Source organism: Salvelinus sp. IW2-2015, linkage group LG15 (genome assembly GCF_002910315.2).
Source record: "Salvelinus sp. IW2-2015 linkage group LG15, ASM291031v2, whole genome shotgun sequence".
NCBI lineage: Eukaryota > Metazoa > Chordata > Actinopteri > Salmoniformes > Salmonidae > Salvelinus > Salvelinus sp. IW2-2015.
Genome location: NC_036855.1, coordinates 31082589 through 31106650, shown reverse-complemented (window position 1 = coordinate 31106650; position 24062 = coordinate 31082589). Strand labels below are relative to the sequence as shown.

Genomic DNA, 24062 nt, shown 5'->3' with positions numbered 1-24062 from the left:
TCTTGGAGGAACTCGGGTAAGCTCGGATCCTCTCGGGGACGTAGACGCCGGGGACTTCCGGAGTTCATCAGATCCAAGGTGGGATCCTTGAGTGAGTGATTGGGACCGCAATCAGACCTCTTCTCCCTCTTACGTTCCCGTAGCCATCCATTGATCCGGATGGTTAAGGCGAGGAGTGAGTCGAGATTCGTCGGTAGTTCCCGGGCTGCAATCTCGTCCTTTACTTCCTCAGATAATCCGCACAGGAACGTGTCGAACAGTGCTTCCGGGTTCCAGGCACCCTCCTCTGCTAGCGTGTGGAAATCCACCGCACTGAGGGAGTCCTGCCGAAGCTGGAGTAGCGTCCGGCAGCCTCTCTCCCGGATACCGGTGCCTCAAACTTTTTTCATTTCTGCCACCAATCCCTCCAGACTGAAGCATACGGCCGACTGTTGTTCCCAAACGGCCGTAGTCCAGGCGAGGGCCCTCCCGGACATCAGCGTAATGAGGTACGCTATCTTAGAGCGGTCCGAGGGGAAGGAGGAAGGCTGCAGTTCCATGACAAGGGAACACTGAGCGAGAAAGCCCGACAGGTGCGGGGTTCCCGGGAAACCAGGGTGACGGCGCTGCTATCAGCCGGGTTACTGAGGGGCTGGGAGGTTACCGTCGTGGTATGCTGACTAGGAGACAACCCACGGAATTGCTCCCGCAATGTTTCCAATGCTAGGTCGTGCCATTCGGCCACGACCTGGAACCCTTCCATCAGACCGCAAAGCAACTCCTCGTGCCTACCAATGGTGGCTCCTTGGGAGATGGCGTTGCGGAGCTGGTCCAAGTCTGCTGGGTCAGGGACGACCAGCAGAAGCCTTACTAAAGCTTCCACCTGACTGAAGAGACCTCACCTCTGGCACCATTTCCCAAACAATGCTAGCAACATCTGAGCTTGTTTGATATGTGCAATTAGCCCCAAACATGGCCAGCTGCACCTGCAGTAGTCTTGAATTCAATTCAGGATACAAGTCTACCACCTTGTCCAGGTCTCCGCGTAGCAGCACATTTTCAAGCTGCTGCAGCTTGTGGAATTTGATAGGGTTTGACTAAGTAAGACATTCACATTTGGATGATTCCGGCATGGTCCGAGCTCCTCACCTCCCTCTCCTGCACCTTCATCTTCATCTTCGCCTGCCTGTCTGCTCTCTCTCTCTGTCTGTCATTGTCTCAAACTCACTCTCCCTGCTTGATTGTATTATCTGAAATACACACGAGAAGGCATACTTAAAGGAATATCGCAGCTTATATGAACATTAGGACTAGACTGTTGTGATGTCATTATTCGGTCTAAACCATCAATATGTGCTCCTTCTCTCACTCACCTCCATGTCACCTGCTCTCCCTGTCCTGTCGGCATCCTCGTGCTCTCTCTCCCTCTCTCTCTTTACTCTGAACGCACCAGAGTGAACATGAAATAAATATTATCAGTAAACAAGTGGTGTTTCTTGCCATGATGTTCCGGAATGGATTACTAACCATTTCTGATCTGAATGGCAATGATTATTATATCAAGAAACATTGACTCATCTCTTGTACTACTGTATACTTCAACCATCTGACTGGTACTCATTTTCTCACTGCTCTCAACTTACTTTTCTTATTTTCTGAGGCTGCCCAAAAAACTGACGACTGTCACTGCCCCCCTTCCTCTAGCTCATGATGACACTCACTGTGAATGAAAGCGGACTGTAATAAAACTGCTTGCACTTTAATCAAACAAACACTAATAATGCTATTTATCATAATCAAGTACAGCTATAGAGTATACTATACGAATATGCAATAAATGAAAGCTACTACTGTCTACATAAATTACACATGCAGCGCAACATAAATGATTGACACTTTACTCAGACTTCACCTGGGCTTTCTGACAAATATAACGTGATTAAGACATTAACGTTAGTTGAATACACCGGTGAGCACCATTGATGGTCGCTGGGTGAATGTGTGGCTAATGAACTTTCCAGGTAACTTAACTATGATAGCTAACGTTAGTGATTGATTAGCACTCGCAAATCGGCCCGTTTTCACCAAAAACTTTGTTTCCACTACATGCATTTACTGACACTTTTTAGCAAAATATTATTTATTTCAACAATTACAGTTCCGGCGCAAAATGGCGTGTTGACGTTAAAAGTATCACAATCGACAGTGATACAGCCTACGTAACACTCATATTACATTCGAGTTTTCCTCTTTTTAATACATTTGAAATTAATGCAATAGAAAGACAGTACAGTGTTTGACACTGATTGTACCTACCCACAGCAGTCGAGCAACGGCTTCTGCTGGGGTATGGCAACTTCACTTGGACAAACCACACGCAGAACTGCAGTACACCGTAATACTAGAACCGGTAGTAATAATAATGGCAATTTTTTAAGTTTAGTTATGATTATGAACATTTGATCATGATTATTTCAGGCGGCGGTGCGTGGTTGCCTGTCGTAGCATAGGAAAAAATATATAGATTTCTATTTTTTATATCAATATATTGTGTGGGACATTTATAGCATATTTTAATATTGGGCTGTAGCAATATATATTATAATTACGGCCCTGTTTCACAGTAAGGCTGTTGTATTCAGTGCATGTGACAAATAACATTTGATTTGATTTGATTGACTCTTATAGCATACTACTACAGCCTACTACTACATCCTACTACTGCATCCTACTACTACAGCCTACTACTACAGTCTACTACCACGTCCTACTACTACATCCTACTACTGCATCCTACTACTACATCCTATTACTATGTCCTACTACTACAGCCTACTACTACAGCCTACTACTACATCATACTACTACATCCCACTACTGTATCCCACTGCTACATCCTACTTCTACATCCTGCTACTACTACAGCCTACTACTACAGTCTACCAAGTAAAAGTCATGCATCTTTACAGTGTTTTGGATCACATACTTTTTATTTACATTCACTATGTGTAGTGTCAACATTCCTTGGCACTGCTGCTGTTGTTGATATAAGTCCATCAGGCATGTTTTTGGAAGAGCATTGGAAGCGAAGGAAACATGTTTATAGTTCATTTTTCTCTCTTTTTTTAAGCGCTCAAAAAAAGGTAAAGAACAGGTTTTCCATCTAAAGCAGCTGTCTGCATCTGCAGTTTGTTATAGCGAGCGGCAGGCAGATCATCAGGAAGAGCATCCATTGTGTTCATTAGCTGGGCTTCCAGTCAGTTTCCCTCTGTGTTTGTGTGACGTGTGTAAACTATGGCCTGTGAGCTGATACTATGGTACACAACAGTCCCAACCTGAGAGTTATGCATCCTAGTCATACCCCCAGCCCTGAAAGCCCCCCAGATAGCACATAACGTTCTGAGAACCATATGTTTCTTAAAGCCTGGTGAGAGCGTGGTTGTCCTATGGTTATTTTGCATACAACCTTCCCACAACTTTCTGAGAATGGTGCAGGATAATTCCTTGGCTTTAGCACATTCTCAGCACATATAAGGAACTTAACATAAAAAAACGTTTTTTTTCTTGATATTTCAATAGAACGTTTCCTAAAAGTTCAAACATGGAATGCTAGCTCCAGCCTGGTGACGCAGCAGACTTCATAATTCCATGGATAGAGATCAGAAGATTATAGGTTTGAATCGCACTGATGACGTGTCACAATTAAAATATAAATGTGTTTGTATGATTAATACCTCAGAAAATTAATTTCCATGTGTCCTATCTGTGCTTGGAGTTCTAAAAAGTTAACCCAAAATAAGTTACCAGTGTTATTAAAAGTGAGAAACGCTAAGGAAATTATTCAAAAGTCTCCGAATAACCTATAATTTCCGTTCTCAGAACGCTAATAAAATCTCCCAGGAAAACGTTCAAATAACCAGAGTAAAATATTATCAGAACCTCCCTGCAACATAAAAATAAAGTTCCCAGAACAGGCTAAATGTTCACTTCTGTTCTCAGAACGTTTAAAAATCGTTCAGTTTTACTGGTCAGGAAACCAAAAACATACATTCCCACAACTTACAAGGAACCAAATGTGCTAACTGGGCTCTTTTCTAAAGATAATTAGGCCTAGTAGGGAGGTTCAGTTTTGCAACCTGTTTATAGTTGTCGGGCCAGGAGAGAAATTGATTATGGTTTCTGATACAGATGTTATTATGATAATATATGTACAATAGTCCTTTTTTAAAGTATTCATTGTATGAAAATAATGATTTGTGAAGCCTTTTATGCACACTAAGTTTAAGTTTCGCTGCTTCAGTATTTTACAAAAGGATTCACAAAGGAACCACAACAACAGGTAACAAAATATAATATTCATAAAATATTTATAAATTAAAGACATATTTTACAATATGGTCAGGGTATGTACTGTATGTTCACCCTCTGTATGCATATCCATGTTGTACAATTTTACATAATCACCTACTTGTCATAGTAAAATCAATAAATTAATCAATAAATAGGCTTTCACGTTACCCAAGCAGCAGAGAACTGTATTACATTTGTATTACAAGAACACAGAACAACAAGAAAGGACTCCACACAGGACTCTCAGAGGAGGGGAGGAGAGACATGAAGTGCCATACTCTCCACTCACCTTCTCAGCCTGTCCATGATAACAGGCCAAATATATGGAAATCTTTTCCTTAAACGTGAAGGATTTCAGGGCCAGGGGGAGAGGGATGTATGGAAGGTAAAGAAACAAAGGGAGGGAGAGGAGGTTGGAGGGGGCACATGATGGGGGTCGGTCAGTGAGTTGAGCCAGTAGAATCTGTTTCTATTAGTACCCATGGAATCTTGACAGGCCACCCCTGTCAAGATTGGCTTTAGCACATTCTCAGCACATATAAGGAACTTAACATAAAAAACGTTTTTTTTTCTTGGTATTTCAATAGAACGTTTCCTAAAAGTTCAAACATGGAATGCTAGCTCCAGCCTGGTGCCGCAGCCGACTTCATAATTCCATGGATAGAGATCAGACGATTATAGGTTTGAATCGCACTGATGACGTGTCACAATTAAAATATAAATGTGTTTGTATGATTAATACCTCAGGAAATTAATTTCCATGTGTCCTATCTGTGCTTGGAGTTCTAAAAAGTTAACCCAAAATAAGTTACCAGTGTTATTAAAAGTGAGCCAGTAGAATCTGTTTCTATTAGTACCCATGGAATCTTGACAGGCCACCCCCCCTCTCCTCCCCCCTCCGCTCCCCCAGCACCTCCAGCCCTGAGTGGTGGAGCACATGTTTCTCACCGCCAACACCTCCTTATCGGCACGGTGCGGAGGAGTGGGAGAAAGCGGCTCGCACGGCATGTGACTGACTCTGAGGCCGATGTGGGAAGGTGGGTGAGGGCTCGAGGGAGATAACCCAGCCCACCCTAACTGCTGCCCTGACCTCAGCCCACTGTCCTAAATGCCAGGGGGAGGTGGTGGGGATGAGGATGAGGGCAGGCCCCTACCAGAAGTCCAGTCCAGTCAGGTTTGTGTTTCCCTTGGGAGGCCTGTTGCTGTTAGGGAGACATGCTAAATGAGGTGTGGATTAGTGTTAGCGTCCAGGGAGGGGGAAAACAGCGATAAGTGGAGAGGAAGACATGAGATCAATGTCAGTGGAGAGCTAACTGTGGAGAACCCTATGTGGTCCCACCAGCTAGGCCTATTGGACATCACTGTATGGCTGGTTGCTGTATTGCCGGAACCCTTCGAGAGACCTAAGGATAGTTTATTTTTAAAGGTCCAAACTTTTTTTTGCAAATTCCAAATGTGTTATTTAGCTTCAAATTGCATCCAACTGCTTCTATTACAGAATTATGAATTAGTATCATAGATATTTTACTGTACAAAATAAAATATACATTTTCCTGAAATACAAAATATACATACACAATGTACAAACTGTTTAGTTTAGATCCATCTTATATACACATACATGTCATAGCTGTTTTTCTTGTCAACTGTTCTCAACTGTGATTCTAGATTCATTTCAGAGTCCATCTACTCTAAAACCAATCCTGCTTGAAAAAAAAATGTAGTCTTTGCTTTGTTCCATCCACACCCTGTCATTTCTCTTCACGAATGTCTCTCTCCATGTCTATATGACCAGCAGAGTGGACTAGCTATCTGCAGCCACACTCTGCCACCACCATGCCCTCAAACTTATACTTGTACGTGACTACTCCGGTGTCATCCATGTAAAGCAGGGAGATGGGATCCAGCTTGGTGGGCACGCAGCAGGCCCGCGTCACCTTCTGTGGGCTCTTCATGCTCACCAGTGTCTGGACGATGGCGTGCTTGGTGGGCGTCACGTGTTTGGTCAGCGGGTATGTGCAGATGCCACTGCACTCAAAGGCCTCGTACCCGGCAGGCGCTAGGATCCAGCTGTCCCAGCCGATGTCTTTAAACTCCACGTACAGCGACTGCTTCTTACACTGGTTGACCTTGGCGTTGCGGCGGATTCGGGAGGCCGTGTCATAGATCAGATTGGAGCGCATCTGGAGCAGGGCCTCTTCGTCCTGCTCCTTCTCATCTTCCTCGCCCCCCACCCGGCCCAGCTCCCCCCACAGCCTATTCAGCTCCAGGTCACCCTGAAGCACCGCTTCCGAGGTCTCGTGTCCAATCATCTCGTTCAGCTCCCGCTTGTCATCGCGGTGATCACCACTCTGATCGTCGGAGAAGATAATCATCAGGGGTTTGTGTTTGTCATCTGCGCTGCTGTCTATCTCCATGTCTCCCCTGCATATCCTCCTCCCCTCTCCTTCTCCCTCACCGTCTGCTAGTGTCTGCCCTCTTTCCCCCTCGGAGGCCAGGCTTGCTATGTGGACCTCCAGCCTGTGGGTGGTGCTGTACTCTGACTTGCGCCAGTGTTGGACGGCAGCAGTTAGGTCAAAGGCCTCCCAGGCGTTATCAGTACCATAGACCTGCCGTGATGCCAGCTCTACTAACTCCTCCCGTCCTCCACCTCTTCCTCCTGCTCCTCCTCTATCGGTGTCCTTCGCTGTTCTGTTGTCCTCTCCTGTTCCGTCCTGCTGCTCCAGCTCGTAGATGGTCACCTTGCGGTCGACCCCAGCGTAGAGGTTGCGATCAGTCTGGACCAAAGTATAGAGACGCAGCTCTGCGGTTGTGATACGCTCATTGTGGGGTATGGATACGTTGAAGAGCAGAGGGTGTTGTCTCACCCCTCTACTGCCCAAACTGCAGGGAGACGAGTCTGGGGGAGAGGAATACACAGAGATAAAGGCTGTTAATTAATCAGTAGTTCTCCATGTTGATGTTTTGAATAGATTGCCAGCAAAAGCCAAGATTTTGTCCAAAACACTTCCGAGGCAAGTGTAGTATCCCAATTAACATTAAACTAGATCAAGTTGAATGAATATATCATTGTAAAACATCTAAATGAATAATGAGAAATTCACAGTTTCATATTCTCGTCCCCCAAAAAAAAAAAAACGTTTTATTTTATTTGCACAGTGCAGACTCAAAAATGTAAGGTGCTACAGTAAGATGTAAGATGAAAAACGTAAATGAAAATGCATAAATTATACTTCATTGTTTTTACACTATGCATGTTGACCTTCTACAGGTACATTTTGATACGTAATACATTTCTGATGAACAGTTCTGATATTAATACTCTCATTACACAGGGATAAAGGGCTTACGGTACATTAATTAAAAAAATTCCAAAGCAAAGAACACCACAGCATAATGTGAAGCTAGTACGGCATAAGGACACAGAGTACAGTATAGTGGCTCTCTACCTTCGTTCTTGAAGCTGCGGATGATGTTGGCGGTGGGCATGGCGGTGTGGTCGTTGGCAAAGCGGTTGTACAGCTCCATCATGTACTCTGGCGGCTCCACACGGACACTGCCAGGTGCCTGGGCAGGTGTGCCCAGGCCAGACAAGTTGAAGGTCCGGGGGCTCTCCAGCAGGCTCTGCATGTCCACATCCCTGTCCTGCTCCAACAGAGATGGGTCTATGACGCCCCCGTGGCCGTCCCCCAGACCTGGAGCAGGGCGATGTCTCTCTGGGGCCAGGGAGATGGGGCTGCCCTGCCCAGACAGGGGCCACATCAGGAGCAGCAAGGGGAGCAGGGGGAAGGGAGTCCTGGTGATAGAGGTAGCCTCTAACCTGGAGAGCCCATTGTCCGCCATGGAGAGGAGTGCTACTGTTCTTGGTATATCCACAGGGACTATCCAATGTTGAGATTGAACAGAATTATATCTATCAAATGTGTTAATCCAACGGTCCACTGGAGGTTGGATTCAGCTTGATGAAGGGTGAGAAACAGCAACCGTGTTTTTCTCTTGCTGATCCGGTTGGTTGTCGGTTCTCTGGTGACTCAAAAGGTTCTGTTGACCCTTGGAGTTGACCAGTGAGGAGGTCTGTGTTCTGTAGCTCTCCCTGTGTGTTCCTCTTGCTGTGTGTGGAACCCTGATAAACGACTCTCATTCCAGATCTCATGCCATTTATCCTAATGCACACCTTTTGATGTTGTTTTCTAAAGAGTTGGAGTTCCGGCTAGAGGGTGGCTTTGCTGTGTCCAAAGGAGGCATCCCTTGTGTTTTTTCTCTCAGTTTCTCCCTCTGTTCTCTCTCTTCTCTCTCTCTCTCTCTCTCTCTCTCTCTCTCTCTCTCTCTCTAGCTCTCTTTCTTTCTGTCTGTTATCTATGATATGGTAAGCTCTGCATTTCTCAGTGTTTGTGTCCCTGTGTTTGTGTGTCCCTGTGTGCGTGTGAGTGTGTGTGTGTGTCTGTCTGTGTGTGTTATCTCACCACTTCCTTAATGAGGACTTTGTAAACATTGTCCTGTAGCCTGTTCCTTGTAAAAGGGATATTTTGTTTTGTGTCGGAGCACCAGGCAAGGATGAGATTGTTCATGTGTTTATTTGTTTGGTAAATGGGGGAGCTGCAGAAACAGGAATTTGCTCCATTGACCATTTATTTTTGACAAATCCATAAAGGGTCTATTGATGTTGCATGCTACATGATATGTCTGTTGGACAGTGCCTTCCCAAATGAAATTGAAATGTAATGAGGTGTGAGATGTAATGGGCAGCGATGAGAAATGATGGACTTCTGCAAGTCTGAAGAACACATAACAAACCGATTGAGATCAGCTGGTGAGAACAGCACTGCGCAGATGACCGTGCATTTCATTAGTATTTTATGACATAAGTTGTAATGTTTCAAAATAAAAACTTGAAAAGCATATATTTCAGTTGGAGAAAGAAAGTTGTTTCTTCGTCTGTTGTGGAAACAAAGTCGACAACACGACACAACTTTTCCATAATCTACTTATTACCCACTTGTGTTTCAAAGTTTGCAGCACTTAGGTGCACTTCCTCTTTAAGTTGGCGAACACGTTGCAGATGTCACTGGAGTGTTGGGAATCGGTTATCTCTGTCTGAATGTCTGACTAAGAGGCCCAACTGCCTATTGAATGCACAGGAGTCAAGACGTACAGTTTCCAGTGTGCTCTGCGCTGTGCCCTCACATGTCCGTCAGACATCAGTACAGTGGTTCTGAGGTCAGCTTTAGTCCAGATTCCACAGCCCAGAATGGAGTGCAGGAGGGAGAGGGCTTTGCAAGGGCAGACTCCATGCTTTGTAAGGGCAGACTAGTCTCCTTGCATTCCACTGTGATTAGGGAGACAGCATGGAGTCAAAGGTGACAATGGAACTAGAACCTGGATGGCTCAAGCTAGAACACATCTCCACTGACCAATGACCAGAGGAGTAATCTACACTAACCTCCCCTTTAAAGTCACGTGCCCACTCTCTCTTTTTTTTCTCTCTTTTTAAGATGAACGCAGGAAACGGTATTTTAATGAGTGATTCCAAAACCTGAGCATCCCCTCAATACCTCATCATAACACCTCGTCATCTCAGATTTGCCTTTAAAGACGGACTCCGCTAGATTCATTAACGTTACCGCCGGTTCCAGATTCTCAATTCGGACGTATAGTTTAACTGCACTTTTAGAATCTGTATGGCTGCTAGTGTTTGTTTCCACATTCATTCAGGGGTCCTCATTCCTGAGTCTCTGACAGTGACCTGCAAAGAGACATTCTTGACCGTGAGGAGGAGATGACATGGGAAGGAACAGGATCTTCCTCCCCCCCGTTACTCATCCTCCAGGGTGACAGTTGACAGACGTGCTGTTATCTCCCCTGCGGTCCCTTTTACGCAATGCCTCCTTTGTGCACTGCCAGTCCCCATCTCTCTTCAATCTTCCTGCAATGCTGAAGAATGCTTGATAACACCAGTGTCCCACTTTCACTCTCTCCCTGTTTTTCTCACAAGCACAGACATGCCCGAACGAACGTGCTCCCACACACACACGAATGCACGAACAGACTTGCACACACACGCACGCACATACGCACACATTCCAGCCATTTCCCCCCTGGCCTTCCACTATCTTTCTTCTGACCACTTCAGTGTGTGACGACATTCTCTTTGGCCCTGATCTCATTCATTCTTTCTGTCTCTCTCACTCTCTCTCACGTGCATATTACACATATCACATGCAATCCCTCTTGAAAGGTTGTAGTTCAACCCTAATAATGACAAACTGTGCAGATTGTTGGTCAGTCAACTTAATCTATTCTTCTTTATTAATTTGCGGATCAAACAAATGTAAACATGATTTGAACCTTTACAAATTGAGCCGACATGCGCAGCGTTTTACCATGAATGTGATCTCCGCGAACGTTGGCAAAATGCCTTTAAAAGCCATATTGTTGGCTGTCCAGCGCGCTGCGCTATGAATTGAATCACAGCCAAAATACTAATACAGTCCATTATAGTCCAAGTGTCCTGGACATGATCTTAACCTGGACACTATGCACCAATAGCTATTGCATTTACATGCTGTAAGTTATCCAACAATAGAAATGTAACAGCCCCTGCATGGTCAGCAACCATCAGCATTTTATAGGATAATACACACATCACATCCATGATCAGCTACACCAAGCAAAGGCCATTCACATACAGTTGCAGCATTCCTCATTTTATGCCTATGCATGTGAAGTGTAGTCAACATCTGCTTTAGATAAAGAGTTTATACATGGGTTTTCCCACCAAACAAACTGACAAGCTAGCAACATTTTTCAGGTCCCAGCCAGGGTTACAGCTCTGGCCAAGACACTGACTCTCTACCTCTCTCTCCCTTGTTCAGGGATCTCTATGTTAAATATCCATCTACTGCATTGAGGGATCTCTTTGGGATCTCTTTGGGATCTCTTTGGGATCTCTTTAAAGCTAAAGGCAGTTCTAGGTTCTAGGTTGGCCCTCGTGGTTCTCTGGTGGGGAACTACTGGATCTAGGTTGGCCCCCTTGTGGTTCTAAGTTGGCCTTTGTGGTTCTCTGGTGAGAAACTGCTTTATCTCCTGGTCCAGCTCCTGGTTGCGTCTCTGGGCCTCGTCGCGGCTGCGTTCTGCGTTCCTCAGCCGGATCTCCAGAGCAGACACACAGCGCTTCTCTGTATCCAGGGCTGACTGCAGCTCCGCTACTGTGGCACTCAGCTCTCTGTTCCTCTGCTGCAGGCTGCATGGGAGGGGAGAGGGAGAGAGATTGCATTTATGAATGCAGAGTACAGTACACTAGTGTTGACGTCGTGTCCTTTCCAATAAAATAGTATTCCGCATCCTAAATGACACCCTATTCCCTATAGCCCTAGTCAAGGTAGTGCACTATATAGGGAATAGGGTGTCATTTGGGACAGAGACAGTATTCCATAATATAGACCTGGTAACGAGGTGCTCTGTGTCTCCCCGTCTGTCCTCCTGCTGTTCAACCTTACTGTCTGGTTGCTGGGCTGAAGATGAAACCCCAGCTCTACTGGCCTCTGTCTTCTTCTCAGGGGTCGCTGGCTGAGACTTCTGCTGGGGGTCCCTGCTGGGTTTGGAAGAGGTGGCTGTGATGTCATCATAGGTGACTGTGATGTCACTTTCTCTCCTGGCCGTCCCTCTGTCCTCCCAGTCCTTCTTCTGGACCTCTCCGAACAGAGAGGTACTCTGTAGGTCCAGGATCTTAAAGATGTCCTCTGAGAGAGTCTTCTCCCCCTTCTCCCCTTTCTCCTCGCTGCACTCATTGATGCGGCTCCAGCACTTTATGGCCTTCAGCTTGCCGGCCATCCCGGGGACTGGGCAGTTCAGGGTGGGCAGGGTCTGGGTGCGTTTGCGGGGGCTCCCGGACCAGGGGTCCATGGCTGAGGATGAGGAGGGGGCGTGGGGCTGCTGGGGCTCTGCCTGGGGGATGGAGATGGTCACTGGATCTGGCCCCAGAGTGTCTGTGTCCTCTTCCTCCTCTGGAGACTCGGACAGAGACCCCTCACACTGCAGGGACAGACAGAATGTGGATTTAGACCACAGAACTAAAATGAGAGAGAGATATCAATTTCTTCTCCAAAACATTCTGAAATCGAATCAAGCTTTGCTTAAAGCGTTCTTACAAACTGCAACACACATGAACATTTACAGAAGTGTAGCTATGCAATGCTTACTGATATAATAATGTATCATAATATACACTGAGTATACAAAACATGACTAACCAGTTGAATCCAGGTGAAAGCTATGATCTCTTATTGGTGTCACTTGTTAAATCCACTTCAATCAGTGTAGATGAAGGGGAGGAGACGGGTTAAAGGATTTTTAAGCCGTGAGACAATTGAGACATGGATTGTGTATGTGGGCCATTCAGAGGGTGAATGGGCAAGACACAAGATCTAAGTGCCTTTGAGCACGGCATGGTAGTAGGATCTCAGATGCACCAGTTTGTGTCAAGAACTGCAAAGCTGATGGGTTTCTCACGCTCAAATTTCCCCGTGTGCATCAAGAAGGTGTTCCTAATGTTCGGTGTACTCAATGTATTACTCCTTTAATTGTGCATGTGTTATACCACGTTCACGGTATGAAATAAGAGAAGAACCTCTTTAAGGTTGAGTCCCAAATAGTACCCTATTCCCTTTATAGTGCACTGCTTTTGACCAGAGCCCTATGGGCTGCGTTGAAAATAACTGTGTGATGTTGTTACCTCAGCAGACTCCCAGCCCACAAAGCTGCGTGGAGCGCTGCTCTTCTTGTTGTCACTCTTCTCGGTGGGGGGTGAAGGAGCCACGTCTTTAGACGGAGGAAACAGAGCCTTATGCTGTCTGATCATCACTGTCATCAGCTTCTGGATCTGAGGAGTATCTGTGAGGAGAGACACAGCCAAGTGCACAGTCTGTTCATACAAAAGACAGATCTGGAAGGGAATGAGGATACAGAAACAATTTGTCGACATAAATGGTACTGCATCTATGCATCTTCATTTCATAAATAATCGAACTGTACAGTAAGGTCAGTTTGTCATTGCATCAAGCAGCAGCAGTATGTCAAAATAAAGGTATGACTTTCAAAGTAAAAGCATAGGCCTACTGCTGATAATGACAATTACACCCCGTTACAGCATGCACTATAGGCCTTTTCGCACCAGGGTTGGGGTCAAAACCATTTGAATTCCAGTCAATTCAGGAAGTCCACTGAAATTCAAATTCTTTCCAATGTTTTTCAACGAGGAAATGCTGGAATTGGAATTTGGTTTACTTTCTGAATTGACTGGAATTGAAATGGACTTAACGTCAACCCGGTTTCACACTGCAATTTCTTAGCCCAGGGCTATCCTTAACATGGCTTAAGATGATCCTGACAGGCAGTGGTCTGGTCTCACCCTTCATCATAGTGATGGGGTCCTCAATCTGGGACTTGAGCAGGTTGATCCCAATGACCGTGGCCAGGTTTTCAACACTCATCTTGTTCACCTTGGAGCTCTGCTGTACTTCAAATAAGAACCTTCACAGACAGAACGTTTAGACAGCAAAGTCACACAGGGCGAGTACCAAATTATACCTTATAATGTGCCCTATTTATAGGACTTAGAATCACTCACCATGCAGATTATTATTATTTATTTTTTTATCAAACACAAAATGCTGTAAGGGCAAGCTGTAGACTAATCATCACAGGGTTAGTAATCAAATTGCTTGTCAAATGTTTCAATAGAAGCTCGTTCGTCAATGGGTTCTATGATATGTCATTGAATTGAATATTCTCTACCCTGATCTGTGCTTGTGTATGTGTAAGCTCACCTGCATATGTAGCTGAGGAGGTTGTAGTTGGTTCTAGGAAGGATGCTGATCTGCTTCTCCAGTCTCTCACGACCCTGGGTAGAAAGTGAGTTGGAATATACAAAGTTCAACTAACGCACTCTTACTCAGCAGGCCTGCATCTAGTCATTTTGGCACAGGTGATAGAAATAAAGCTAAATTACAAATGATTGTGAAGAAGAAAAAAAAAGAAAAAAAAATGTCAACATTTGGCTATGGTCATCATTAAAGGAAGTGACAACACTTTGATTCAGTACATACTCATTTTGGCACAGTTGACCGATGTAGAGCTAAATCACAGATTGTAGCCTAGACGACGTGTTTATTTATAAGAATATTTGGCTAACTTCTTCACTGAAGTAAATATTAGTTCCTACTGCAGCACTGTTGGGGTCCAGCATGGGGCTGCAGTCCAGGAAGTCTTGGTACTGTGTCCAAGGAACCACCGGCTCAGGCAGCTCCCGCAGGTACAGCTTGAGCAACGACGCCACTGTGTGGACATCTGTGTCACTGCAGGGCACAAAGCAGTCAGAAACAGTGCACGAGCACACCCACACACAGTCGCACGCGCACACACATGCATGCACACATGCATACACATGCACACACACACAAACCAAAACATACAGTTGTGCTGAGTGTATTTCGATTTTGTGTTGAATCCAGCTACAAATCAGTTTGTCCCCCTTTTCAACAAATTTGTCACAATAGAGAGTTCAGCGTGGGCAGAAGGTTCTTATAAAACTGTCTTTCTCTGTCTACTAGGACAGGATGTGGTGTAAGCCACAGAGCACTAACAGAAGAAAAGTGTATCAGGCATCTCTGTACTATCATCCTCACTGCATCTCTCTCATCTTACTATGCAACCTTTAGAAAAGAAGCCAACGGGATTTCAGTTTGTATTAAAAGGGCGTAATAATTGTCTGTTTGTACGTTGGCGCCCTTGAACGTTCCTTCAAACGCTCTTATGTAAGTTAGCTTAGCTTAGTTTAGCGCTGAGGCGTCTCACATTGGGAAGGAAGGTCTCTCTCCGGCGTTGAACGCGTCCCTAAACTGTTTGACTGTGTTGTCTTGTCCCGGCAGTCTGAAGATGCCTTCCTCGCTTAGTCCGTGTTCTCTGATGAACTCTGCACACTTCTGCACCAGGATGGGCACCATGTGGGAGCCGAACCGCTGCTCGTGGGTTACCGTATCACCCAGGCTCTTGCCAAATATCGCTGAGAGGGAAGGAGAGCGGTTAGAGTAAGTCACAGCCCAAACTGGAGAATCAGAGACAGTGTTTTTCAAGTTTGTGGCTAGTTCCTCATGGGTTGCGGCTTTATGTCATGGGCCCGAAGACAATTCCAAAAAGAGTCCTTGAACCAAAGTCAAGAAAATAAGTTCAGATGACTAGAGACCCGCTTTTTCCTGACCATGTGACCTGACCAGGAAAAACATATTCTGGGTCCTAGTTATATGTTTTTTTCCTGGTCAGGTCCCTTGGTCAGGGAAAACTCTTGTCCTTTAATGTGAGCAGACTATCTGTACCTCCACTAGAGGGTGATCCAACCACCCTGCGAAGCGTGCGGACCCACTCCTCCATCTCACTGTGGGAGTTGGCCATGAGGACGTACGGGTACCGCTCCCGATCACCACTGCTGCCTGGAATACAGAGAGGGTATGACTCTCCAACATACTGGGATACATCATACATAGATTGAAAGGTATATCTTTAATTCCTCTCTCAACAGAGAGACAAGAGAGAGACATGGTGAGATGGAGGGCAAGAGAGAGACATGGTGAGATGGAGGACAAGAGAGAGACATGGTGAGATGGAGGCTGAGAGAGACATGATGAGATGGAGGGCAAGAGAGAGACATGGTGAGATGGAGGGCGAGAGAGAGACATGGTGAGATGGAGGACAAGAGAGAGACATGGTGAGATGGAGGCTAGAGAGAGACATGGTGAGATGGAGGACAAGAGAGAACATGTGAGATGGAGGGCAAGAGAGAGACATGGTGAGATGGAGGACACAGAGAGAGACATGTGAAGATGGAGGACAAGAGAGAGACATGGTGAGATGGAGAGCAAGAGAGAGACATGGTGAGATGGAGGGCAAGAGAGAGACATGGTGAGATGGAGGGAACGAGAGAGAGAGAGGGGGAGAGAACACAGAGAGAGAGAGAGATAGAGAGAGAGAGAGAATGAGAGAGAGAGAGCAAGCGAGACAGAGACAGAGACAGAGACAGAGACAGAGACAGAGACAGAGACAGAGACAGAGACAGAGACAGAGACAGAGACAGAGTCAGAGACAAACTGAGACTGTCTTCTGCTTACGTGGTATAATCTCAAAGAGGAATTTTCCTGGATCATCTTGATTCTGTGGGAGTTCGTTGACTTTACTGAACCTCAGCTGAATTACACCCTGGGGACAGAGAGACAGACTGTCACTGACATCTTAGTAAACAACGCATACATGTCTAGGCTACAGGAAACACAGGGAAGGACTTCAATAAAGACGGAAACATGAATAACTGAATATTGACAGCAGTAGTGTTGTTTGGATGCTTAAAGGTTTTCCTAACCACATGACCAGATCAGGAAAAAGCCTAAGTTAAAGGCTATAACTAGAGCCCAGACCTATCTGCCTTCTTCTCTACCCCATCTCTCACCTGGACAGTCCCTTCCTTTTCGTCTTTATGGTAGGTCAGTGTGCTTCCTCTCAGCACAAAGTAGCGCAGCTGCCAGTTCTTTACGATGGACCTCTGCTTCTTCAGCCAGCCAGCCTTCAGAGGCCTCTCCATGGACCTCCTGGTGGAGCCGGGCGAGCCTAACCCAGGGCTGCCCTCTCCAGGCATCACACTCTTAGACCGTGCTGCCGCAGAGCGGAAACAAACAGAACAGCCGTACTGTTAAAAAGAGCCTTGTTAAGAGACACTTCACTAAACACAGCCAGGATGTCAACAAGGCTCTCAACATCCGTCAAGTCAGGTCTTCCTCTTTTATTCATCTGAACATGCATCAATCTGACTTGCAGCAGATAGAAGTGGCGGCCTGGCAGGAAACAGGCCGCCTCTGTCTGACCTGCCACGCTTCCTGTTTAAGGTGCATGCTTCTAGATTCTAGTCGTGATTGTTCAATGGTAGGAACATAGTGACCTACAAATACACTGTGCCTTCAACAATCATGCACAATAGACTACAGGGAAGGGCAACACAGGAACAATAATACAGTACATGGTCTCAACTAGGCCTAAATGTAGATAAGGTTGAGTCATTTGTCCTTTACTAACAGGCCAGCCATTGCTCAACAACATGATGACTTACTGTCTAAGTTGTCTGTGGAGGATCTCAGAAGAGAGCATGAGAGAGATAAACGGAAGAGTATGAAGAAAGGATGGAGATGGGGGTAGAGCTGTAGGCTACGTGGCACACGACAGAGAGAGAAAATCACACATGGATTGGCACGCAGGGTGGTACTGTAGCTTGCCGGACAGATGGTGTGATTGTGATTGAGAGCGTTCGCTCACTTGTTGTGTAATTCACCGTGACCTCCCAGGCCAGATGAAAGAAGAGAAGAAGATGAGCCTGGCTATATAAACAGGAAGTGACTGCATCGACGGGAGAAACACTTTGAAGCCCCCCCCCCCACCTAAAACGCAGACCCTTTGGTCTGTTTTAATAGCGTCATCCCTTGAAGAGGGCCATGTCAAAGGACTCTGGACGAACCTCTGGCCCACACACAGTGAAGTATGAGACGCCACGGAAAGAAGGAAAGACGCACACAGACCCTTGAGGAACTTGTCAACTGGACGCAGGACCTCCTAGACCCAGGAGTCCCAATGGAAGCATGAATACAATGTTCAACTTCTCAACCAAACGGAGCTTGTTGCTAGAACGCCAGCTCTTCCACGTCAGTGGGAATAGTGAGGGGTTGAAAGTGCGCGGCCGTGGCACAATCCTATTGAATGTACAAAGAGCCGGCAGAAATAGATGTAGTTCCAAATAAGGATCTCAGTTACGTGAATATTTAACCCCTAGAGACCAGTCCTAAATGGCACCCTATTCCCTATGTAGTACACTACTTTTGACCAGAGCTTTATGGAGCCTGGTCAAAAGTAGGGTACTAAATAGGGAATAGTGTTCTAACTTCAGCAGTTGAACTGACAGAACACGCTGGCCCCATTCAGTTGCGTGACTATACATATTCATTCTGTGTACATATTTCTTATCCCTATATAATGCCATTGACATGTATGGCTTTTGATCCTCTGATGAATCGAGGGTAGCCGTAGATACAAATGTGTGTACAGTGTACTGGTGTAAGGGAAATTATAGGAGTCATCAGGCCTTCTCGCACAGTCGCTCTCACACACAAACACACGAGTCTGCAGAGTCACAGCTACTGTTCTGACATTTCATCAACTTCCTGCTGAAAGTACCCAAAGGGCACAGAGAAAATGAGAAACGCCTTGCTGCCTGAAACTATAGCACTACATTTTCTTGAGATGAGGACTGGGGTTAAGTTCTCAGGGTTGTGAGTAACTGACTGGTAAAGTATACTGTGTGATAAACGAAACAATCATGGCAGTCAAGCAATCAATCAAATGTATTTATAAAGCCCTTCTTACATCAGCTGATGTCACAAAGTGCTGTACAGAAACCCAGCCAAAAACCCCAAACAGCAAGCAATGCAGGTGTAGAAGCACGGTGGCTCGGAAAAACTCCCTAGAAAGGCCGGAAAGCTAGGAAGAAACCTAGAGAGGAACCAGGCTGTGAGGGGTGGCCCTCGTAGCATAAGAAGTCACTTCTTTTCATAGAAATAATAAGAAACTTGTTTCCCAGCAATGCTGATGTGTACCTACTAAACTACATAAACCTGTTCATCATAAATAGGAGCAGTATCCACACTGTTTTACCTGACAGGTTGATGACAGCTGCAACATTCCACTAATAGTTGTGTGAAGTCATGACATTGCCATATAAGGCTATGTCGGCTATATATGTATTCACATGCACTCATGCACTGTTTTGTTAAGTTATAGGTGCACCACACCTGCTGTAATCAGGTGCATGATCCTTCTGTAAGCCATGGCCCTGGACCACAAACACAGTTTAACACAGAAATATAACCAAGTATAAGAACAACAGTCTAAATAAAACACTCTCAGTATGCCGCTGGCACACACAGTGCCACAGTCAACCTCATGTCTAGTGATGGCTGGGTTACTTTGTAAATGTAATCCGTTATAGTTACTAGTTAGTTAGCTGTCCAAAATTGTAATCAGTGATGTAACTTTTGGATTACCCAAACTCAGTAACGTAATCTGATTACTTTCTGTTATTTTGGGTTACTTTCCTTTTAAGAAGCATTGGAAGAAGACAGAAAGGATCCACCAAATGCATTTGGTGTGTCCTCATAGTAGTCTCTGACTTGTGGTCATACCCACTCAGATGGAACAAGTTTAAAGTACCAATGCAGCCGTTTTTATCTCAATATCAAATCAATTCTGGCTAACAATTAAGTACCTTAATGTGATTGTTTTAAATTAAACTTGTCAAAAAGAAACAAATGTAGCTTCTTAGGAAAGAGCAATTTCTCAAGCAAGAATTTTTCACGGACTCTGGGAGTGGTCTGAGTGGGGAGGGGGAAACTGAACATTTGCTGTTATTGGCAGAGAGGTTTAGAACTCTGGTCTAGTAGCTAATGTACTGCCTGGTGGTATCACCAGGCAAGCCAAAACTCCATCCCACCAAAACAGGCTGAAATTTTAAGCATTTTTTTCTACATTCTCACAATTTCACAGCAGTTGTTATTATTCCAACCACAAAGTGTGGAAATATAACTTTAGAAAATCCTATTTTTGACTGCCGTGGGCCGTTAAACCCACAGGTCCAGTCTCTATACCTCTTCAGAGACGCATGTAACACACATGCACTAGTGTACAATGCAACTGATGATACAACAACACATTTTCCTATTTACGCAAACGCAATGACTCCCAAGAATAGCTTCGTGTTTAGGGTAACATCCAGTAACTTACCTATTCTAGATGTTTCAGCTTTAAGGGTACTGAAGTCCCAGTTCCGAGGTAGCTTGAGCGACATGATTCCTCCTTCATAGAAAAGATCAGTATCTCACTTCACAACACACTCACACACTCACGCGCACACACACACACTCACATATATACACACAGCACACACACATGTATGAGGGTTTTTGCTGTAGATCTCCAGTCTGTCTGTCACACTAAAACCTTTCTGTATCTGACTTCCTACTTCCTGTATAGCTACTAATCTATCTTTTCATTTTTTTTTCAACATGTCAAAACACGTTCTTTCATGTTCCCTCTACTTCCCTCTAGATACATGTTCTGCTATTCTAATACTTCACCGCACTGTAAATACTTCCCTCTCCAGGTAGGTATATCATAGCAAGTGCTCTACGATAGAAGGTTTCAAATGACGAACCATTCACTAGTGTCACTTAACCACTGGTCTCCCTTTATTCTCTCTCAGGAGGAAGTGGGTTTTGTTTCTGGGTTGCAGTCTCTTCAAGCTGTGGCAATGTCGCTTACCGGCAACATGCAGCCAACGGTATGTGTTCACAGTCATACATTTCAACTAGATTTTTTACGTCTAAAATTGTAACATTGTGGCTTGCTGGTACAGCATTGGTTATTTATTTTAGAATTTGGGCACTGATTAATATATTACAATACTGCCCTAATGAGAACCACAGCCCAACACACTCTGAGGAAAACTATAGTCAGGAGTGAAAGTAGGCTATAGTGTTCCTGCCTCATTCAAAGGTACAGTATTCATTCTTAAAAGTCTAAGCTATTGCGGGGGGTTCCAAGCTGACATATAGAATTGTTTTAAGATGGTCATACTATAAATCATTTAGCTATCTGATTTGACATTTTAGGACCCATTTATGTATGAAAAAATATATATAAAAGGATTTGATAAAATATTGAATTTGGCCTTTACTACTGTACCCCAGAGAAACTCATTGGATAACATATTCATTAATGGCAAAAGACAGTCAAAAAATACATAATAAGAAACACGGTTTTGAAGTTTTTGTCCTTTAACTAGGAGATATAAGAAAGCTCAGAAGAAAAAAATATATATATATACACAGTACCAGTCAAAAGTTTGGACGCACCTACTCATTCAAGGCTTTTTCTTTATTTTTACTATTTTCTACATTGTAGAATAATAGTGAAGACATCAAAACTATGAAATAACACATATGGAATCATGTAGTAATCAAAGAAGTGTTAAGCAAATCAAAATATATTTTAGATTTTAGATTCTTCAAAGTAGCCAACCTTTGCCTTGATGACAGCTTTGCACACTCTTGGCATTCTCTCAACCAGCTTCACCTGGAATGCTATTCAAAGAGTCTTGAAGGAGTTCCCACATATGCTAAGTACTTGTTCGCATACCGCCCCAACAGATCCACAGATGACGCAATCTCAATGGCACTCCACACCGCCCTTTCTCACCTGGACAAAAGGAACACCTATGTGTGAATGCTGTTCATCGACTACAGCTCAGTGTTCAACACCATAGTGCCCAAGAAGCTCATCACTAAGCTAAGGACTCTGGGACTAAACACCTCCCTCTACAACTGGATCCTGGACTTCCTGACGTGCCGACCCCCAGGTGGTAAGAGTAGGCAACGATACGTCTGCCACGCTGATCCTTAACACTGGGGCCCCTCAGGGGTGTGTACTTAGTCCCCTCCTGTATTCCCTGTTCACCCACGACTGCGTGGTCAAACACGACTCCAACACCATCATTAAGTTTGGGGCCAAGCTTCCTGCCATCCAGGACCTATATAATAGGCAGTGTCATAAGAAAGCCCATAAAATTGTCAGAGACTCCAGTCACTGACTGTTTTCTCTGCTACCGCACGGCAAGCGGTACCGGAGCACCAAGTCTAGGACCAAAAGGCTCCTCAACAGCTTCTACCCCCAAGCCATTAGCCTACTGAACAACTCATAAACACCGCCACCGGACAATTTACATTGACCCCCCGTACACTGCTGCTACTCGCTGTTTGTTTGTTACCTTTGCATAGTCACTTCACCCCCACCTACATGTACAGATTACCTCAACTAGCCTGTACCCTTGCACACTGACTCGGTACCGGTGCCCCCTGTATATAGCCTCGTTATTGTTATTCTTATTGTGTTCATTTTTATTATTACTTTTTATTTTAGCCTACTTGGTAAATATTTTCTTCTTCTTGAACTGCACTGTTGGTTAAGGGCTTGTAAGTAAGCATTTCACGGTAAAGTCTACACTTGTTGTATTCGGCGCATGTGGCAAATCAAGTTTGATTTGATTTGATGGCTGCTCTTCCATCCCTCTGCGGTCCAACTCATCCCAAACCATCTCAATTGGGTTGAGGTTGGGTGATTGTAGACATGTCATCTGATGCAGCACTCCATGACTCTCCTTCTTGGTCAAAATGCCTTTACACAGCCTGGAGGTGTGCTGGGTCATTGTCCTGTTGAAAAACAAATGATAGTCCCACTAAGCGCAAACCAGATGGGATGGTATATTGCTGCAGAATGCTGTGGTAGACATGCTGGTTAATAAATCACAGACAATCTCACCAGCAGAGCACCCCCACACTATCACACCTCCTCCTCCATGCTTCACGGTGGGAACCACACATGCAGAGATCATCCGTTCACATACTCTGCATCTCACAAAGACAGGGCGGTTGGAACCAAAAATCTCTAATTTGGACTCATCAGACCAAAGGACAGATTTCCACTAGTCTAATGTCCATTGCTCGTGTTTCTTGGCCCAAGCAAGTCTCTTCTTCTTATTGGTGTCCTTTAGTAGTGGTTTCTTTGCAACAATTCGACCATGAAAGCCTGATTCACGCAGTCTCCTCTGAACAGTTGATGTTGAGATGTGTCTGTTACTTGAACTCTGTGAAGCATTTATTTGCACTGCAATTTTTAAGCCTGGTAACTCTAATGAACTTATCCTCTGCAGCAGAGGTAACTCTGGGTCTTTGTTTCTTGTGGTGGTCCTCATGAGAGCCAGTTTCATAGCGCTAGATGGTTTTTGCGACTGCACTTGAAGAAAGTTTTCCGCATTGATTGATCTTCATGTCTTAAAGTAATGTTGACCTATCGTTTCTCTTTGCTTATTTGAGCTGTTCTTGCCATAATATAGACTTAGTCTTGTACCAAAGAGGGCTATCTTCTGTATACCACCCCTACCTTGTCAAATCACAACTGATTGGCTCAAACGCATAAAGGAAAGAAATTCCACAAATTACATTTTAACAAGGCACACCTGTTAATTGAAATGCATTCCAGGTCACTACCTCATGAAGCTGGTTGAGAAAATGTCAAGAGTGTGCAAAGCTGTCATCAAGGCAAAGGGTGGCTACTTTGAAGAATCTCAAATCTAAAATATATTTTGATTTGTTTAACACTTTTTTGGTTACCACATGATTCATCATGTTTTTAACTGGTACCGGTTACCTTCAGAAGAGTCCCGTGACACCTGTCACCGTGTTCGTGAGAGTTTCCCCTTTCCATAGAGTGGTCATAATAGTAGTAGATAATAATATATTTTTCGGGACGTCTCATGGTCTGACAAACACTGCTCTAGCTCTGCCTCCTTTCATCACTGATGCGGAAGTGTGACATCGGTGGATGCAGTGGATTGAGACGCATCCAACGGGAAAAACCCCCCCAGATATCTCTAGCATAAACTGACGGATTTTGATGGGGAGATTATTTTATTATGTGACTTAGATTGATGCACCGATGCGTCAATCGACTCTAGAGGGCTAATAATAACTGGAACTGTTAGCAGATAAGAAAACAGGGAAGTTCAGAGGTACAGGGAAGAACACACGCACACAGAT

The 24062-nt window shown here is 44.8% G+C and overlaps 2 protein-coding genes across 2 annotated transcripts; both read right to left on the bottom strand.

Moving 5' to 3' along the window:
- Positions 1 to 6044: 6044 nt before the first annotated feature.
- Positions 6045 to 8275, bottom strand: LOC111973730 (bone morphogenetic protein 10-like). Its single transcript, XM_024001117.2, has 2 exons — positions 7779 to 8275; positions 6045 to 7228 (listed from the first exon to the last, which is right to left on the bottom strand). Exons 1-2 carry the CDS (start codon positions 8170 to 8172, stop codon positions 6138 to 6140), a joined length of 1485 nt encoding a protein of 494 aa, XP_023856885.1. The 5' UTR covers positions 8173 to 8275; the 3' UTR covers positions 6045 to 6137.
- Positions 8276 to 10729: 2454 nt separating this feature from the next.
- On the bottom strand, positions 10730 to 20630 carry LOC111974926 (rho GTPase-activating protein 25). The gene is made up of 11 exons (XM_024003006.2): positions 20194 to 20630; positions 16823 to 17025; positions 16488 to 16575; positions 15699 to 15812; positions 15181 to 15388; positions 14549 to 14681; positions 14154 to 14227; positions 13736 to 13857; positions 13061 to 13218; positions 11771 to 12360; positions 10730 to 11569 (listed from the first exon to the last, which is right to left on the bottom strand). The coding sequence occupies exons 1-11, from the start codon at positions 20255 to 20257 to the stop codon at positions 11368 to 11370; spliced, it is 1956 nt and encodes a 651-aa protein (XP_023858774.1). The 5' UTR covers positions 20258 to 20630; the 3' UTR covers positions 10730 to 11367.
- Between the last annotated feature and the right edge of the window lie 3432 nt (positions 20631 to 24062).

Coding starts and splice junctions, on each gene's coding strand:
- LOC111974926 (XM_024003006.2), bottom strand. CDS start 20,257: ATGTCGCTCAAGCTACCTCGGAACTGGGACTTCAGTACCCTTAAAGCT. Junction 14,682..15,180: donor GAGAGACCTTCCTTCCCAAT/GTGAGACGCCTC, acceptor TGTGCCCTGCAG/TGACACAGATGTCCACACAG. Junction 13,219..13,735: donor CCCCATCACTATGATGAAGG/GTGAGACCAGAC, acceptor CTCTCCTCACAG/ATACTCCTCAGATCCAGAAG.
- LOC111973730 (XM_024001117.2), bottom strand. CDS start 8,172: ATGGCGGACAATGGGCTCTCCAGGTTAGAGGCTACCTCTATCACCAGG. Junction 7,229..7,778: donor CCGCAGCTTCAAGAACGAAG/GTAGAGAGCCAC, acceptor CCTCTCCCCCAG/ACTCGTCTCCCTGCAGTTTG.